The sequence below is a fragment of the Colletotrichum abscissum genome, assembly GCF_030869225.1.
Source record: "Colletotrichum abscissum strain IMI 504890 chromosome Unknown Scaffold_37.1, whole genome shotgun sequence".
Taxonomy (NCBI): Eukaryota; Fungi; Ascomycota; class Sordariomycetes; order Glomerellales; family Glomerellaceae; genus Colletotrichum; species Colletotrichum abscissum.
The window spans coordinates 317651-336690 of NW_026850287.1; the positions used below are offsets into that span (position 1 = coordinate 317651).

General features: G+C 53.1%; 7 protein-coding genes across 7 annotated transcripts; 5 read left to right on the top strand and 2 right to left on the bottom strand.

The window, feature by feature from the left end:
- Window positions 1-1274: 1274 nt before the first annotated feature.
- CABS01_12400 (proteasome A-type and B-type) lies at window positions 1275-2344 on the bottom strand (the record flags this gene model as incomplete). Its single annotated transcript, XM_060545754.1, has 5 exons — window positions 1275-1393; window positions 1443-2039; window positions 2098-2139; window positions 2229-2248; window positions 2301-2344. 5 exons carry the CDS (start codon window positions 2342-2344, stop codon window positions 1275-1277), a joined length of 822 nt encoding a protein of 273 aa, XP_060396611.1.
- Window positions 2345-2970: 626 nt separating this feature from the next.
- CABS01_12401 (uncharacterized protein) lies at window positions 2971-3966 on the top strand (the record flags this gene model as incomplete). The annotated part of the gene is made up of 1 exon (XM_060545755.1): window positions 2971-3966. One exon carries the CDS (start codon window positions 2971-2973, stop codon window positions 3964-3966), a length of 996 nt encoding a protein of 331 aa, XP_060396612.1.
- Window positions 3967-5094: 1128 nt separating this feature from the next.
- Window positions 5095-6153, top strand: CABS01_12402 (galactosyl transferase GMA12/MNN10 family protein; the record flags this gene model as incomplete). The annotated part of the gene is made up of 3 exons (XM_060545756.1): window positions 5095-5389; window positions 5445-5872; window positions 5935-6153. 3 exons carry the CDS (start codon window positions 5095-5097, stop codon window positions 6151-6153), a joined length of 942 nt encoding a protein of 313 aa, XP_060396613.1.
- Window positions 6154-8235: 2082 nt separating this feature from the next.
- CABS01_12403 (uncharacterized protein) lies at window positions 8236-10081 on the top strand (the record flags this gene model as incomplete). Its single annotated transcript, XM_060545757.1, has 3 exons — window positions 8236-8336; window positions 8426-9031; window positions 9088-10081. The coding sequence occupies 3 exons, from the start codon at window positions 8236-8238 to the stop codon at window positions 10079-10081; spliced, it is 1701 nt and encodes a 566-aa protein (XP_060396614.1).
- Window positions 10082-11907: 1826 nt separating this feature from the next.
- On the top strand, window positions 11908-13998 carry CABS01_12404 (uncharacterized protein; the record flags this gene model as incomplete). Its single annotated transcript, XM_060545758.1, has 4 exons — window positions 11908-12232; window positions 12291-12805; window positions 12861-12963; window positions 13016-13998. 4 exons carry the CDS (start codon window positions 11908-11910, stop codon window positions 13996-13998), a joined length of 1926 nt encoding a protein of 641 aa, XP_060396615.1.
- Window positions 13999-16236: 2238 nt separating this feature from the next.
- CABS01_12405 (uncharacterized protein) lies at window positions 16237-16824 on the top strand (the record flags this gene model as incomplete). Its single annotated transcript, XM_060545759.1, has 1 exon — window positions 16237-16824. One exon carries the CDS (start codon window positions 16237-16239, stop codon window positions 16822-16824), a length of 588 nt encoding a protein of 195 aa, XP_060396616.1.
- A 21-nt stretch (window positions 16825-16845) lies between these two features.
- On the bottom strand, window positions 16846-18773 carry CABS01_12406 (impB/mucB/samB family protein; the record flags this gene model as incomplete). Its single annotated transcript, XM_060545760.1, has 3 exons — window positions 16846-18242; window positions 18307-18604; window positions 18714-18773. 3 exons carry the CDS (start codon window positions 18771-18773, stop codon window positions 16846-16848), a joined length of 1755 nt encoding a protein of 584 aa, XP_060396617.1.
- Between the last annotated feature and the right edge of the window lie 267 nt (window positions 18774-19040).

Consider the following 19040-nt stretch of genomic DNA (forward strand, 5'->3'; position numbering starts at 1 on the left):
AGAGTTTCCACAGTCACCCGCACTCACCCCGGCTTGAGCGTGAGACTAACCCAACCGGGGCCGATGCCGAATTTATCGGTCTTGATTCACCGGAACCCGAGGCCTACTTAGCCACCCGTCCGGACTTTGATTACATCCAGCATTGTACATGCAGCTAGCTGACGCCTCCAGGAAAACGTGCGTCAGTGCCTTGCCAAGCCGAGAACAGGAACATCTTTGCTTATGAAAGCAACGCGGCATCGGCTTCGGATCGTGGACCAGGCGTTAACTTGACAGTCTGCTGCCTCCTGGGGTTCTACCAAGTACATCAGGTCATTCAAGGTACTACTCATCTACCTGGATTGCCAGTCTGTGTCTCTATTGGAGTCGATCTGGCTTGCAACCTCAACTCCAGTCTTTGAATGCTACCCTGCTCTTCAATTGAGAGCACTGTGGCGAAGTGCAGCAAAAACTGGGTCATTCGGGCCTGCGTCTCTAATGCAATACTCTTGTTTGAACTTTTGTTCGATTTTATTCACATGACGCTGAAAAAAATACGTAGCCGCATGTTGCAGATCACCTCTTGATCCGCAGAAGTCCTAGAAATTGAAGGTTCTCCGTTGAAGTCTACTTTGACTTGCTTGGGTGAGTCGCAATGCTGTGCCTACCAGGTGCGATTAGCTTAATGCAAGGCCCTGCTACTCGCATGCGGCTTACTTCTCCTCAACCAGTCTAGACAACAGTAGACCACCGCACGAAAGTGTCATCTGCCCGATTGTTAGGCACTCGAGGCACACCTGATGACCGGTCCTAAAATACCTTCAAGCGGGACTATCAGGCGACTATGTAGGCTGTTGCGGCACAGTAACTGGCGGGCGGTTTCAGATCGCGGTAAGCCAATGAACTGGCTGCCAGAGGCGGCCGACTGTCGCCAGCGATTCTTTTTCACTTCGGTAGTGCCCATCTTGCAGCTGTTGCCTGATATATGGCTCCATCCAAGTCTTTGATCAAGATTTCTGCCATCGATAATTACCAAACGACGCCGCATTGTCAGTCAAGTTCCTTTACCAATATCTGCAGTCCGGGGCAACGGTGGTGACAGCTTGCATCTTTCCCTGCGAAGAGAACTCGCCAGTCGTGGCCAGTCTATCAAGATGCCCAATCACATATGCAACGTATCTCGTCATGTCGTCATTGCAGGTCATCCATTGAGTCTAGAGCTCGGGCTTTTCGTGTCCCCATGTCTCTATGCTGTTCTATGATACAAGGTAAGACCGTCCTAGCCATTGCGCAAATTACAAGTTCGTAAGATAGTCCTCAATCTCCTGAGGGCTGAGCTTTCTGAAGCGAGGGCCCTTGGCACCCTCAACACCCTCGATACCGAGCAGGTGGTCTGCCGGAGGTCCGATGATGCCTATATTCCCAGTTAGACGCATTCTTGACGACGCATTTTGAATACTTACCAATCTCAATGGTATCTCCATTCATCTCTCCCTCGATGGTCTCCTTGAGTGTGAGCAACGCAATGTGCACGGCGTCCTCAAGCTCCAAGCCCTCCGTGTATCTCTTCTCCAGGAACGTCTTCGCAGACGTAGCGCTCTTGCCAATCGCCGTCGCCTTCCACGGGAAGTAACTGCCAGAGGGATCGACCTGGTACAGCATGGGTCCACCCTTCAGAGTACCTCCGGTCTTGCCTGTGGGCTTCTTCTCCTCGCCTTCCTTGGTCTCGGTCTCGTCCTCAGGCAAAATACCCTCATCCCAGCCAGCAATCAGCAAGCTGACGCCGTAAGGTCGGACACCACCAGACTGAGTAGCCTCCTGCATGACACGAGCAACATCCTGCACCAATATCCGCGTAGGCGGGTATTCGTTGTAGATGCGCTTGTAGCCCGTGTGCGATACCTTGCGAGCCTTGTCCACCAATATTCTGTAGTCGGGACCCATGCCTGAGTACACCATACCGATGTCGGGGGTGACGAGACTGATCTTGGACAGCGAGCTAGGGTCGGCAAGGGGCGATGATGACTTCTTCTCGGTCGCAAGGACGATACCGTTGGTAGCTTTCGAGGGGTTAGCATAGGTTGAGGAAGGAGGGGCAAGTCAACTTGCCTTTGATACCGAGGGCGGTGACGCCCTGATTGACGGCGTTCAGAGCATATTCTAGATGAATGTCAGTCCTGCGATTCGAGCGTTCGTTCCGTTCCTGAAGTTGGGAGACATTGGCCGGTGGGGGTTGTGTTGGAGCATACCGATCTGAACCAGCTTGCCGCTATAATCGATTAGCATGCGGACGTCATAGGTTAGAAAGTTTATAAAATTACCTGGGTGAGAACGTCGTCAGGGAGAAAGAGTAACGGTCGGCCATTGCTTGATTGTTTGATCGTGTAGTCGAGATGTGATGTCAAGTACAGTGGTCGGGGAGGATGGGGGGTGGGTTGGCTGCGGTCAAACGAGGTGAGGCTGCCAGAGCTCAGGTACGAAGCTCTCCCTCCCAGGCAACTCGCGCCGCGTCAAGCTGCCAGACGCCGGGCGCCGCTCGGGAACCAGCAGCACGTGACATCGCCGGCTCAGATGTTGATCCGGGTCATACTGCTGACGTAACCGGGAGGCGCTGGAAGCTATGACCACCTGAAGAAAGCTCACAATAAAGTGCCTGGTGCTGGAATATTCTTTTTTGCTCTTCGTTTGTCCTGTGCCCTCCCAAAGATCCAATTCGCTTGGCGCAGCCTCTCCGACAGGCACAGCACTCCGAAAGGACAGATCAGGCTTTCATATTGCCTACGCTAATTCATGTCATGTAGGCGCTGCTGCACTTGGTCAAGTTAGGCCAAGTTTCCAACCCCGAGCCAGCCGGTCTTTCACTGCAAGTCTTCTATTGCTTCTCTTCCTCTCACAGCACAGAGTTACTCCACCCGCGCATTACGGAAAGCCCCATGCTTTGAAGACGCCTCAAATCCCAACGTCTACAGCAATCAATTTTTACTGTTCGTCATGGATGCTGCGAAGCCTCAGTGGAATTGGCCATCTGATCTCCCTACGGGAGGCCCAGCGCGCAAAAGCCATTCTGAAGCCGACCTACCCGAGAAGACAGAGCCTATCAAGTCTGAGGACAATGGGCAACAGGACAGAGACCAACCCCAGGAGCAACCTCATTCTCCGCCCAAGCAAAGATACTATGGGCCGCGAACATGTCGCATCTGCTTCGAGTCGGTTCATCCTACATTCGAAGAGCCAAGTGTCATGAGCGGCTTCATGAACTCACGTCCACGACCTGTTTACAAATCCGATGATCCCGACTCTGGACGACTTATCTCACCATGCAAGTGCAAGGGGTCTCAACGCTATGTCCACGAAGGGTGCTTGCAAGCTTGGAGGTATGCCGACTCGACAGCTACGCGGAACTTCTTCGCATGTCCCACCTGCAGCTATTCATACAAGCTGGAGCGATTATCCTGGGCGAATCGTCTGCAAGGAACCTTTGCGCAAATAGTACTAACTATCCTCATCTTCATCGTTTCGGTCTTCATTCTGGGCTTCATTGCGGATCCAATATTGAACTTGTGGACCGATCCCATGGGCGCAATCGCGGATATGGCGGCGAATGTTCTTGACGACATCGAAGCAATTCACGAGCCTGTCCCTGAGATGGGTGCGGAGCCTGGAACATGGCTGGAACACTTCCTCAAAGGCTTTTTTTCTCTTGGACTGCTTGGGTTTGTGAAGTCTCTCTTCGCTATGTCACCCGTCCAATGGTGGAACTTGAGGTCAAGCGGTATCCTTAGTACTTCTGGACGTCGAGGAGGGACTGGTCGCGCGCGTGTCGAGAACATCAACTTGGGCTTGGTTGTCATTGGTGCCGCGACCTTTCTGTGGGGAGTCTGGAAGGGCGTGAGAAAGTTCAGTGCTTCAGCTCTACAGCGTGCGAGCGACAGAGTCTTCGATGTGGGTGGTGACGATGATGAGGATGAAGATATCAAGGAAGACTGACATAGGTCGGAATGTGGAGAAACGCAAACATTCTTTATCACTCGAGAGACGGAACGCCTGTAGCGCCATGTGTCACGATGCCACCCGCACACTCTTAAGTTGCCTCGAAGATTCTCTTCCATATCGTGTCAACTAGTCTGTGTGCGGAGAATAAGTCCCTGCTCTGTCTTTGAATTGAGCCGTTTTGGTCAGATTCACTTTGGACGAGCAGGCGACATCAACCTGCCATCAATCAATCAACATTCTGTTGGCTGACCATGCCGACGACAACTCTCAACATCCTTTGAGTTGGCAAACGCGCAGGCTGATACACATATGTCTCATGGCTTTATCAATGGCTTAGCCTAAAATTTTGGCAGTGATGAAAGACATGAATAAATTTCAATGTGTCACATTTTCGTTGCTAGTTACTGATGATGAACCGCATGTACAGTGAGAATTTGCAAGGAAGCATCAGTTCGAGTATCGGGTATTTCTTTTAAACAACTGAATCTTATTTATCTAGCAATCTACGCCTCATGGTCAGCGTTACAGGACCCCGCATAGAGCATTAGGTTTGACGTTGCTTTGGTAGTGGGGAACCAGCACAACCCTTGACAGGAGGGACCCAGGGGACCCAGGGATCGCCCGACCGGACAATAATACCACCGACCGGGCCAATGATTGATGGTTTTCGGCGTGGTCCAGATCTAATGCTCCCAAAGTGGACCTCGAATTTAACGAAGCCATAGTATCGAGTTCGTGTTCACCATCCTGTACATTGACCGGCCGTCCTCGCCCTTGCACCACTGCTTCCCTTGCAACCCTTTCGCTTTCCAGAGTGTCGCCCAGACTTCTCGAGGCCCGGACGTGATGCGCCTCTTTGGATGACGCCCTGCGAATACCCCGACGATCTTTGATTCCGACATTCCATCACCCTTCCTCCCTCCTTTCTGTGCCAAGCCTCTAGTCGCAACGGCCACAGTCAGCGTCTTCTCTCGTGTTCGAACACCGACGAAATTTGTCCTTAAACGCCCGCCATTTCCGGGACATCGAGGCGCCGCATTTCGACGCTGGTCCAGCCGCGACAATTCTCTCGATCGTAGGCTGACGAGTTCTCCCTTTGAACTAATCTCCTAATTCGACACGATGCATTTCGCATACCCACCACGAAAGAGCTCGAACCCGCCTCCCTTCAAGGCGAGATCCTCCAGAATACCACCGGTTCTTCGACGCAGTAGGCTCAAGGTCATCGCGGCAGGCGCTCTTGTATTCTTCGGCTTAATATACCTTCTCTCTGGAGCCTTCAAGTCACCTAGCGGCCCTCGACCACCCTCTGGTGACCCACCAGCGGTAATAGTGACGGTGCTGGATGAGGACAACTTCAGCAATAAATATCTCGCAAGCATTCGCGACAACAGGAAACAATATGCGCAGCTACATGGTAGGCTTTCACTGGTTCTTCTTTGTACTGCACATGCTAATAGCTCTGGTCTTAGGTTATGAGGTGATGTTCGTGAAAGCGGGCGATTACGATCTGAACGGATCTCCATCATCATGGAACAAAGTGGTGTCACTGAGGCACGCGATGACAAAGTTTCCAGAAGCCAGATGGTTCTGGTACCTCGACCAAGACGCTTACATCATGGACCCGGAGACGTCTCTAGAGAATCTGGTGTTGAAGTCGGACAGGCTTGATACTTTGATGGCCAGGGATCACCCGGTCGTCCCCCCTGACAGCATCATCAAAACATTCCCTCATCTCAAAGGCGACGACATCGATTTCGTGGTCACGCAAGACAGAGAGGGTCTTTCTTCGAGCAGCTTCTTTATCCGGAATGGCGACTGGGCGAAGTTCTTCATCGACACCTGGTTTGACCCTCTGTACCGCAGCTACAACTTCCAGAAGGCTGAGGGTCATGCTTTGGTAAGTCCCTTCCTTTTTGCCTCTTGTTTTTGCGTCTGACCCAGATCTGACCGTTGCCTTAGGAACACATTGTACAATGGCATCCTACTATCCTTTCGAAGCTCGCCATTGTGCCCCAGAAGACATTCAACTCCTACAATCGATATGATAAGGGAGAGATCTACAAGGATGGTCACTTTGTTGTCCGCGCAGCTGGTTGCACAAACACTGGAGAGCGGGCTTGCGACGAGGAGCTAAGCAGCTTCAAGACGAAGTGGCAGGCGGCCTTCAAGGCGCAGTAGACGGAGGGCTAGAAGAGAGCAATGCTTGTCCTCGCTAGAGGAGGACCAACGCACAGAGAAGCTCCAGGCGTTATATTCCCCAGGAAGCATGAACTCGGCATTTCAAGTGTACAAGAGCTGGACGAGGGCGTTTATTTGGGTTTGGGGAGACCATCTCATGAGGGAATTTTGTACGGGGGCTAATGACAGATGGTCAAGATCCTCGGAGGCTACCCGGTTGCATGAGCTTCTCGCACGGCGCTCATGAGGGTTGTTATGTTTTTTCTCTCTTGATACTTTCGAGATGATGACTCGTTTTGACGACCGAAGGCTTGCGTCTTCTTGTGTTTTGTATACCATACCGATAGACATTGGCCATCCTGCCACAGCGCGGATGCTAACACGGACTTTATTCGCAAATCTCCATACCATTGATAAGCAACTGTTCTTGGCCGCGATCAAAAATGCAAGATCGTCTCCACTTGGCCAACTTGTCCCCATGAGGATCACCGGCTGCCCGTTACTTGCAAGACAAGTTGGACAGGGAAGGCGACCTCACATCAACCAATAAAAAAGAGTCTAGGTGCAAGTTGTTGGTTGTCGATGCACGTCTGCGATTCGGCTGCAAGGCTGTCGTTCGCTAAGATCGAATTTCCAGGCAGCGCCTGGGATCCGCTTGGATCTCTCGGACGTGAACACTGTCGATGTGACGTGGTCGAGGCAAAGCGCATGGCCACTTTGTCGGAGCTTACTCACTAGGACACTGGTTGACCTTTGGCATCAGGGGCATTGTGCGACCCGAGTTCAAGCCCAAAATTGCTTGCTGTTCGGCATTTCTATTCAGCAGTGTCGGCACTTATGCGAATAGAGTGATGATGATGACACTCAATGGTTGGAAATGCGACTTCTAGATGTGTCCGGGGCCATTGGATCAAGCCGGGTAACGGGCGTCCGCGGGCCCGATTCCGCCCCGCTATAGTGGATCTTTTCGCTCCGGGGCAGTCCGCGGACGGACAGAGTTGAATGACCTTCCAAGGTTGCTTTGACAGATAACGCCCCAGACTTATGCTCTAAGCATGGAAATTCCTTATAAAACAAGGTCACACTTCTCTTTGAAGAAGAGGAGTCAAGGTAGCAATAGAAGGCTGGCGATCTGGACGCAAAGTCATGCGTGCATCAGACAAGCTACCCAATCGGCCGAGTCTGAAGGTCCTCGGTTCGCGTGGAAAATGTCGTCAGGTATCAGCCACGGCGATAAGATGACGGGCACGTCGCGCGGTGCGGACTGCCCTCTTTGGGTTGGGACTTTGTAGGTGGTGTTCATCTTTGGCCGCTCCACCTCGACACTGACACCTCACGTTGGGGAAGACCTAGCCACTGCTCGCCTACATAAGAGGAAGCCATCGGTTCAATGTGAATCCTACTTTGTTAGTCAAGGTCGCTTCCCCAATTAGGCGACGCGGGCATGAGACGTCAAGCTTGAAGCAGGACCCCCTGTCTCTGTGACTTGCCTGAAAGGTTCGTGGATGATACTGCCTGCAGCCAGGTGGACGCGGGCAACCATGGGAAACAGGGCTCCTCTTGCTTGGAGTGGCGCATGTGACAGACCGGATGGCGGCAATGCTCCCCAGAGAGAAGCAGCGGTCCAGAAGTCCAAAAGGTACTCCGCTATCTTCGCTGCACCGACAAGGGTAAACGGCGCTAAGAAATAATCAAGAAGACGCCATGCCCCACGATTTTCTGCTCCTCGGGATCCAGCCGTTGGCTCTGCTTACCACAGCACTTGCACAGCAAAGACCCTCCAACCTCTACTTCCTTGACCCCGGTCGCCGGTGATGCTCTTGCTGTGGCGTTGTTAATGTCGGAACCTTCCAAAGTTCCAGCTCCTAGCCTTGATCTTCGTCCCGTCCCCCAGTCTCCAAATCTTTTTTTTCCTCTCTTGAGCCCCCTCGTTCGCATTCCCTTCTACTCCGCGTATTTATAAATTGGAATTCGCATCCACCCGGGTTGCTCTCCCTCTTCCACGATTCCCACCTCCATTGCTTGCTTGTCGCGAATCGCAACACCCCACTGTGCCGAGCTACAACAACGGCAGCAGACAAGATGCCCGGCAGCTCCCGCATTCCCGCAAGCTTGCGCGAAGGACTGAACCAAGTCAAGCGTAGTCGGCAGGCGAGTCCATTGTTGGTCCTGAACCTCGACTTGTGAGTTTCCAATGCTTCCATCTTTCCACTTCGGTATCTTTCCCGAAGTAACCTCGGCATCGGCTAACCTCGAGAACCCCGGCCCGTAGGTTGCGCAACATTATCTTCTTCCTCTTCGTCTGGCGATGGACGCGCAAGACATTTCTGAAGCTCAAGGGCCGCGGCCTGATTGGAAGCATTGTCGAGATCTACATTGATATCCGTAGAGTTCTGTATGGCTACTTCCTGCGCGCCCCCGGTGTCCGCGGCCAGGTCCAGAAACAGGTCAACGAGACCATGGCGAAACTGCAGACCAAGATGATCCCCGCGAACCTCACCCGATACCTGACCCTACCCAAGGAGGGCTGGTCCGAAGACGACGTCCGGAAGGAGCTTGATACTCTGGCGAACATGGACCACACGAGATGGGAGGATGGCTTTGTCTCTGGCGCCGTCTACCACGGCGAGGACGAGCTGTTGAAGCTGCAGACTGAGGCGTTTGGCAAGTTCACCGTCGCGAACCCCATTCATCCGGACGTCTTCCCAGGCGTGAGGAAGATGGAGGCTGAGGTTGTTTCCATGGTTCTGTCCATGTTCAACGCTCCTCCCGGCGCTGCCGGTGCCACCACCAGTGGTGGTACTGACAGTATTTTGTCGGCTTGCCTCGGCGCGCGCCAAAGAGGATACTTTGAGAAGGGTATTACTGAGCCTGAGATGTACGTTTTCTCCGTGGGGCTATGTCATTGTGATCTTTCTTACTGACACGCACTAGGATCTTGCCCGAAACCGCTCATACTGCGTTCCGCAAGGCCGGTGACTACTTCAAGATCAAGATCCACTACGTCTCCTGCCCTGCGCCCAATTATCAAGTCGATGTCCGTGCTGTCTCCCGCCTGATCAACAGCAACACAGTTCTGTTGGTTGGCTCCGCACCGAACTTCCCTCACGGCATCATTGATGATATCAGCGCTCTATCCAAGTTGGCTATCAAGAAGAAGCTGTGCCTCCACGTCGACTGCTGTCTCGGTTCCTTCATGGTCCCCTTCTTGGACAAGGCAGGTTTTGAGACCGAGCTCTTTGATTTCCGTCTCAAGGGCGTCACGAGCATCAGCTGCGACACCCACAAGTATGGATTTGCGCCCAAAGGTAACTCTACAGTTTTGTACAGGTCCGCAGAACTCCGCAAATACCAGTACTACGTGTCGCCAGATTGGTCTGGCGGTGTGTACGGTTCGCCTGGTATGGCCGGATCGCGGCCAGGTGCCCTGATTGCCGGTTGCTGGGCTAGTTTGATGAAGGTCGGTGAGGCTGGTTACATTGACGCTTGTGTCAAGATCGTCGGCACTACCAAGAAAATCATTGAGAAGATTCGCGAGACACCAGCGCTGGACAACGAGTTGGAGATCTTGGGCAAGCCTCTGGTGTCCGTTGTTGCCTTCACCGCCAAGAATCTCAATGTTTACGACATTGCCGACGGCATGTCAGAGAAGGGCTGGCACTTGAACGCTCTTCAGAACCCTCCTGCAATCCACGTCGCCGTCACTCTTCCAATTACCAAGGTCTACGAGAAGTTGTTAGCCGACCTTGAGGCTGTTGTCGAGGCCGAGAAGGAAAAGGAGAGAGTTCGCGCTGTTGAGGGTAAGGGTGTCAAGGGCAAGGCCGTCGGTGACTCGGCTGCTTTGTATGGCGTTGCCGGATCCCTGCCGAACAAGAGCGTGGTTGTTGACTTGGCCAACGGTTTCTTGGATTTGTTGTACAAAGCATGAAGGAAGCAGAAAATCGGTTGGGAGTTTTGTAAGTGCATTAGCTGGCGAGCATTCGATCAGGACTCGGGTTCGACAAAACCCCAGTAACATATAACGGTGTAACATATCTATTTATTCAGCGTCTCTATTTGCCTCTCACCGATATCGCTCCCACTTTGCTCTGCTGACCGCACGAAGCTTACCGAGCTAATGGGGATTGGCTCGCTGGAACTATGTTGCGTCCGGCTCGATGATCGGGACGGGGCGAACGGGACCCCCACATGTTCAAGACATGAACGAGTGCGTTCGATCGGAGCTTTCCTCTCTCACGGATCGAGTTGTCTCAATTTCTATCGGGTATTTTTTTTTTTATCTTCACGGGCGGTTAGGGTTGTCTCAGGACTACCGCTCTGACCGCGATTCGCCAGCAAACGTGAGTGTAGAAGACTAAATCGAAGTCATTGGCTGCCAATATCGGAATCAATAGATCTCGATTAAAAACGGCCTGCCGTGCGGACATGCGAACCATTTTCTATCAAAAATCTCGGTGGACGCCTTGCCGCGGACGGCCAACGGGACATCCGGAGCGTCACGGCCCAATTCCGGGGGACCACCCATGGTATCGTTCTTTGTCTCCTGCACTTACATGCAGCATCCCACACCGCACTATCGAAAGTTTCCTCATCCGCATCACATCTCAAGAGCCCTCACCCCTTCAAGCCGCGTCTCAAGTCGAGGCCTGTGGTCTTATCGGGGACCGCTTGGTGGCACCGCAACCAAACTCCAAGAAAAATTCTAGGGATAGGATGTCCGCGCTGACTGCCGGCTCAGGGCCAACGAGCAAACATGGCGTCGCCTGACTTGGATTGTCCAACGCGATTCAAGCTAAGATATCTTGGGCGACACGGGAACCATGACTTGGGACACAGCAATTCGAAACGACGGGAATAATGATATTTTGGTCTAGTTTCCATCCCAGGCGTAAACTCTCAGCTTCCCGAACGCGTGTGGCCTCAAGATCGAAACCCTCCCGATGTCATCGCATCCTCTGGCGACGGCTACATCCTGGACACCCTGACGTGGGGGAATCCCACCAGACGACTTCCTTTTTCATCTCAGCTTCCTTCGGTGACGCATCGAAACGCTACCGATGTGCCCTGTACCAGGCCATGACATTACCATGCAGACAACTTTGCGGCCCAATGAGACAGGGATGGGCCTCGTTGGAGAAACGGTGCACAGCAGGAAAAGGGCAACTTTGTGGCCTCTACGTTGCCTTCGCCCGACTACTTTGTACGAGCTACCACCACGTATACACAGCCTGCTGATTTCCTTTTCTCTCGCATCTATTATACTAATTTCTCCCTCCTATCTCCTGAGTGAGGGGAACACCACATTCTTATCCCTCGCATTTTGAAAATGCACTTTTCCGCATCACCCATGCCGCTCGTGGTGTTGCCTCCGTGATCGACCCTTTCATACCTTCGTGCTGCACCTTATCAATCCACCTGACGCGAGGGGGAATAGATGTCAACATCTCATTGGGGAGCCCTCTCAAGTGTCCCATCGGCGTCCGAAGAGGGTATGGGTCTATAACTATTCCCGCCTTTTCTGCTGTCTATTTCACCGTCGCTTCGGTCTGCCACTTTTCGTCGTCTATTTGCTCGGTATATACGGCTACCCTTTCTATCGCGCCAACAGCCCAATCGCTCTGGTTCCATCCAATCTTACACAGTCCTTGTTATTTGCCATCGTACAAAACGATCTAGTCTGAGCTTTGCGGAATTTCGCATGCTGTGGCAGACGGCATATCCAATAACAATAACATCGGCAACCGGCAACCGGCCATGACTACCACCCCGGCTGGCAAGGCCATGCGGCCACGGCTGAACACCACAACGAACTGGTCCCTGCAGAGAGATCAGGCGGGCCGCCCGGAGCCGGAAGAGCTTTCCCCGCTGTCACCAAGGCGGGCTGCTGGGGAGTACGGCTGGGGACAACAAAAGGGGAGCCATGGTCACGGAAACCGGGTGGATGAGCAGCAGCAACCGCAGCAGCAGCAGGGTTCGGAGAGCTTGATTATGGAGACGCTCACTTCGAAACCTCGCGATAGTCTTGGTGGCATGCCGTCTGACATGATGGAGGAGTTGAGGAAGATTATCAAAGAAGAAGGTTAGTTGCATTGAGTTCTGTATCTTAAAAGTTGAAGTTTACTGATGATGTTGTCCAGTTGCCCAAGTCGCTCAAGTCGCTCAACTGAAGACAAATGAGACCGGCACCCCCGTCGACGCAGCTCGGTTTCCCCCCTTATCTAGCCAGAATTCCTCCTTCACGCCGGCGTACCCCAGCCCGCCCCCTTCCATTATCGACACATTCGGCGCCTCCAAGAACTCATCGCCACGAGATCGCAGTCCGGAGCTCGCACACGCAAAGCCTTCGTCGGCGCCTCCTCCTCCGCCTCAGCAACCGTCGCCGCCAACGTCGGTTCCCGTGCCTGCGCTTCAGTCCACTCCGCCCATCAGCCCACAGCAAAGGGGGGTTCACTTTAGAAAGAGGGCATCACCAGTCATTCATTGCCAACCGCGTGTTGAAACGGATAATGAAGACGAGGTCTCGCCGACTGCTCCTACGTCGCCGCGAGTTGAGTTGAGTAGTGTTGACAAGGCGTGGGGTGTGCTGTTTGACTCGGAGGGATATCCTACCAATCGACTGAACAGCGTGCTCAGGGGCCTCGCTAATTTTATGGTACACCATCTCCCGCCCTCTTCATAAGTTTCTTTGCGGCTAACATGAACCTCAGGTTACGGAGTTTGGGTCGCCAGACACACTCGTCGTTACTCCTGATAAGATGCTGATGCTGTACACCAAATACAAAGTCGAGCCTGAGAGGTTCCGATATGAAGGTAATCAGCCTTCTCATCCAAACTCCGTAAACAGCTGCTGACCCTTCACCAGACATCTTCAAGTCTCGGTCCAAAGACGCATTGGAGCGAATCGAATTCTTGTACCAAGATCTAGACTGCCAATACCATCTCGTCCAGGCCGCACCTAGATCTCACCCCAACATCCCCGGTCTAACCCCCGCAGGCTTCGCGAAATGGATGATCAGCAACATCCTCGCCTACCCAGACCCGGAAGCCAGGCGTCTACACGCCATCATGACCGCCCTCCCCATCAACGCCGACGGACCCCTCCTCAACGGCAAACCAGAGAGACTCCCCAGACAGCTATCACGGCATCTCTTCCCAGAGACCCACGATATGAAGGTCCGCAAGATCATCGACGAGGCCATGTGGGACTGCCTCGAGGACGTCGCGCCGCCCCTGCCATCCATCCCGAAATCTCGACCGGCTCCACCGCCCCAGGACGTGACCAGGCTCCCCGAGGCCAACACGCACACCCGCCGGTCCGGAAGCGACCTCCCCAAGCGCCCCGCATCCCTGCCGCACCGATCCAGGACATACGACCGCGGCGCTCACCGCGTCGAGCCGCACCCGGCACGTCTCCCGCGCGCCAACTCGGACGCGGGCGTTTCCTTGCCTAGACATCGTGACTTGCCTCCCCCTCCAGTCGGACGGCACTCGACTTCCTCTCAACGACAGCGAAGCCCGCCGCCGACGAACAGGTATACCGCGTCGCTTCCCTCCATCTCGCAGCACCACGTCAGCGGCGGTGGCGGCGCCGCGTCGCCTTCGCCTTCGTCGTATGATATCCGCGGCGGGGCTGATGCCAATTACGGGGTGTACTCTGGTCGGGACAGGGACGGGCATCGCGGTTCAGAGTCGAGGGATGAGTCGCCGCGGTCTCCAGGGAATGGAAGGCGCGGCGGCGGCGGTGGTGATAGGGGTCCTACGTGGGAGGACGTGTATAGTCGGAAGGGGTCTGCTGGGGGGAGGGGGTCGAGCGTTGATGGGGGATCTCATCGGTCGTTCCGGTGATTTGTTTCATGGATACGTTTTTGTCTGTTCAAAGACGGGAGGTTGTATTCGGGGGTTCACTGATGATGGATGGAAAAAACAATATGGGGGGGGGGGGGGGGGTGAATGAAGATATGACAGTAACGACTTATGCCATTCTCTTTTGTGGGGGGATGTTTGGATTAGGCTTCTGGGCCGGTTCAGTTTGATTTCAAGTTGAATGTAGGATGGACTGTATGATCTGCAGACGGCTGTGTCTTTGTAACGTAGCGTTGGCTAGGTTTCTTGTTATAAAAATCTATTTACTGATATCTCGTTTCAACGAGTTTACCAGATGTCATCTCGACATGCCGGGTCAAAGGTCTTCAGAGTGATAATGTTCAATAAATTGCTATATGCGCTTATACTGCTATGGTTGTCCATGAGTTAAATGTGCGCCCATATCTTCCGCATCTTGTATAAGGGGTGATACTCTGTGGCACTAGGCTGGATGCTTAGAGGGAGACGACTTTGGTTGTTCTTTTCTTCATCTAGGTCCGTGAGGTGGTGGAAAGTCCCTGAGCCACTGCCACATTTGTCTTGGAGAAAGACAATTTGGTGATGCGGAAACTTTCTTCCGGACGAGGACATTCCCGAATTTCTAGCCATATCAACCTGTCCATTCCCACCTGGCGAAAGAGGAATTCTTTTGAGCAAAAACATACACCCGGGTAGGATCACAGTACATCTCAAACTTATGTCGAAAACTAACGAGGTAAAAAGAAAAAGAAAATTAAAAGGAAAGGATGTAGGGAGGGGGATAACTGGCCTTATAATTCACGCCCCTGCCCAGATTCGAACAGCGCGCCCCTCGGGCCAGCACGGCTTCATTGGAGTATTTGTTTTAACATCTCTGCGTCAGAGTGTAAACCACCCGGCCAATCCGGATGGGTGCTGGTGACAGTAACACGCGTTTGGGTGGAACATATACCCTCGGTTGATGCCTCGAGGAAGGAAGGAAGGAAGGGTGGGGGTCCGGCGACTGAGGCTCACCTACCTCTTTGGGGAGAATGAACGATATGTGGTCTACAAGTACAGATTACGCCACCATGAAATCTCGGTCGTGTCTTCTTTTGAGTCCAGTCTGGATCAGTCTCCGTCTCTCACGCTCCCGCTGTTATCGTTGAAGATGTTGATAGAAATTAATACGCCGAGGAGATCCGTCTGCTCAAGCAAGGACTCGGATTGTGTTTATCTGTCTTCACACATGGTTTCGAGGCATGGTATTGCTAGCTCGCCTCCATGAGAACTTGGACCTCTCTGGCATTGAGCCACTCCTTCATGTTTCCACCATCTCTTGAGCTGTAATGGTGTCATGATGATTAGGTTCCTAAGTCTTTTAACCAGGGGTAAGGAATTGGACTTGTTCTCGTCTCGTAAGCAGGACCCCATAAGTTCAACGCCACCTAGCCGCACTTGTAACTCACGAAGTCCAATACTGGATGTCCTCAACGACAAGGTACCTAGGAAAAGCAATACTATTCTTTCTAAGTTTCTTCGGCAACTAGGAACTCACACAAGGTATGTCTCCTCCGTCAGTTTCATGAGAAAAATGGCCTTGGACCTTCAAAGTCCGAAAGCATCGTTATCAGTATCAACCCTTCCATACATATGGTAGCCTCCATGTGTCCCTTTTCCTCGTGGAGCTTACCGAAGAAGTGGAACGAAGCTAGATTTCACAACCAATTTATATCTACATTGTTCTGGATATCCTATATACAGGCACTTATCCTGCCCGCTTGGCTGACTCCGTTGATCGAGGTAAACCGCCATAGCCGTACATCATGGTCTCCTCAACAGGGTCTCAAACATTTTCGTTCAAATTGCCCCAGTACGGCGGAATGTCATGAGGCAGGTGCCTCATCTCGAGCATGTTCATATGCGGCCTTGAACCGTTGTATTATAAAACCTTCCGCGTCAAAATTTCCACAATGACAGTCTCCCACGCCGTTGCGAAACCTACTCAACTCATGGGACATGTGCAGACTAGGTCATACACACCTCTCTGGATACTCAGGTATCGATCCATGGTATATAAACAAGGACATCAGCCCAAAATAACTCCCAAGAATGTTATGGTGCGTCCCACTCTATACACATACAAATCCCCCTATTTACTTCTCTCCATTCCAAATTAATCGTCCTTCCCACCACACACTTGATCTGGTCAGGTCTGGGCTCCTGTTACCTACTACAATTCCACCGACATATCCATCTACAATGGCCACCAAGTTCGCCATCCGTCTGCACAACCGCTACACAACTCTCAAGGCCAAAGCCAAGGGACTTCGTGTCGGCAGCTATAGCAGCAACAGCAGCAGCAGAAACGGCGGCCAGAAACAGTGCCTCTGGTGTAGGATCCTCAGACGCAAAATCCCTGAGCCCCTTGTGAGGAACGCAGACATTCACGACTGGATGTCCTCAAACGAGACCCTTGTCGACCACCAGCCAGAGGTGCAAGTAGCCCAAGACCTCAGCGGCACCTTCAACCCCGGAGAGAGATCCCCCTTCCGTGAAGGCGCTGTTGTTCGCCTCTCAGCTAGGTCCAACGCACCCTCCAGCGTCTACTCTTCAGATGAGACCTGCGATGGCAGCGAATACAGCATCGGCAGCGTTGGCGACGACGACGACGACGACTGGTCCACGGTCTACTCCTTCGACGAAGAAGAAGAGGAAACCTTCTACGACGCAGAAGATGGTGTCCCAAGGCCAACCAGGGACATGGTGCCCCTGCCGTCGACGTACTCCCCCTTCGCGTCAGACCTTCCCAGTCTCCCGTCCGCGTACTGCAACCTTTGGGCGTTCTAGAAGAACAGACCCAGAATTCCTTCAGTCCTCAAAGTCGTGGAATCTTGCATGAGCAGCGAGGGCAAATGGCGGTATGGAGTGACCGCACAGCGGACACCGTGCCGTCACTTCGTCGCCTTCCCACGATCCGCCGTCGTCGTCAAACTCTTCCACCTCCATCTCTTCAACCTCATGATCTGAGATTGACTGGCGTTGAGCATCATTAACACCATCACCATCACCACCGCCATCGTCTTCCACGATGGCCGTATCAATCTTCCACTGTCGGAGAACGTCATCCTGCTTGCGGAACATGACAGAGATGTCCCGCCCTACACCTGGCCCGGCCTCACTACCACTAGCGGCCAAATTCGCAACGCAGACATTCATAAGTTGCAGATTCCACTTATGACCAGCCGGAAAGAACTTCTTCATCGTTGGAAGCAAGATCTCTGTCGTCAGTCGTTCCGCCAAGGAATCAGGTGTCTCTTTTGTGTTGAAGACAAAGTTAGGAATAGGCTGGGATCGGGAAATACGTTGAAAATCCGGATGCGAATGCCACGACGTCCCTTGTGGCGCATCAGAAGAAGGCCATTGCCGAACGGACAGTCTTAGTGTCTTGGGGTGCGCAATCCATCTCTGACTGCCCGGCTCGATCGAGTCGTCGCTGTTGTCGTCTGTCAGGAGATCGGTCCGCATCCGCCGGATGAGAGAAGCAGATATCTTGCGTAGCTCGCCTTCAATCTGACTCATGCTCTCCAATCCTTTGTACGTGTCCTCAATGCTAATCTGTGACGGCACATCGCTCGCGTCCTTGACCTCCGTATCGTCGACTCCGTGTAAGAGGCCCCATACCCTTTCTCCAACACCCCGTTCAGAACCAGGGCCACCGAGTAGCTTCTCCAGTGCGTCGGGCGAAGTCTGCTCGTGGGTCCGCACGTCGTAGACTTTTAGTGGCGAAGTCTCCCTGTCGGCGTCGTCGGGTCCCAGGGGCGTCGCGAGGTACTTTTCCTCAAGCGCGCGCGACGTCTTGAAGCCGATGCCGGGGACTTTTCTAACTGAATGCGCATCCATGAACTCGGTGACAACAGCATCGTCGAAAGACATCAGAGTCGTCTGGTTACGCGGCTTGTTTACACTCCCCACGAGCTTGCTGAGCAGCTTGTTGGTCGATATCCCGACCGAAGCCGTGAAGCCAAAGTCCTCCTCGAGCTTCATGCGCAGATGGAAGGCCAGGTGGCTCGCCAGAAGCAGGCGAACGTAGGCAGGGTTGTTGAGATGTCCCGTGCCAGGCGTCTTTCCATATACGCAGCCCGCAACTTTGGTCAAGTCACATGGGAACCCCTTTTCTGGATCCTTCTTGGAAAGGTGGAAGAATGACTCTGATAGTGAAGCCCGGTTGAGGCAGAACATGTTGTAGTTGATAATATCCGTGACGTCTGTCCATAGTCAGCCAACTTGACCTTTTTCCCGCGGTTTTAAGGTGCAAAAGCACACACACACCCATGAAAACTTCATCGAACCCCAACCTCTCCGCCTTGCGGTTCCACGAGTAGCCTCTCATGAAGCCGAAAAGCTTCTTGCTCGTGTCTCGAAAGGGCGTCAGGTCCTCACCCTCAATAATGACGAGATTCGGGCAGAGCCGCTTGGCTTCCGTGATGAGCATGAGCTTCCTGACCCCTTGCTTGCGGGCGACGTAGTTGCACGTGGCCAGGATGTTCTTCTGCTTCACTCCCAAGGGCAGCGCCTTTAGCCGGGGGTCCCGGTTCTCAAAAACCGAGGCGTAGAAGCAGTCATAGTCCTAGGGAAAGAATTAATGAATGGAACATCATGCTTCCAATATCGAGAGGTTGAATTTGGCAACAGAAAAGGGGCATTCTTGTTGCTTGTGAATTTGAGGGTTGACGAACAAAGTGGAGTATGATACGATCATCCCTTCGTCTCGGTGCCCGTTTTCTGGGCAGCTCCATGATTTTCGACTTGACTTTGGCTGTCCATGAGAGTACCTAGCCTCTCTTCGGTCGGTGCACGCCTTTCGGGTGAATCAACTCGATGCGTGTGTGACCCCCACCGCCTCCGATCCTCTCGGGCGTTGTTTGGTCGTTTTGACAGAAACGGGGTAAGGATCCGGGGATTGGGGGCGTGTGGTGTCAGTTGTGAACGGTGCGGCCTGGGCAGAAAAGCACGGGGGCGCACGGGATAAACGGTCGCTTATCTCACGCCCCGAGTCGCCCGAC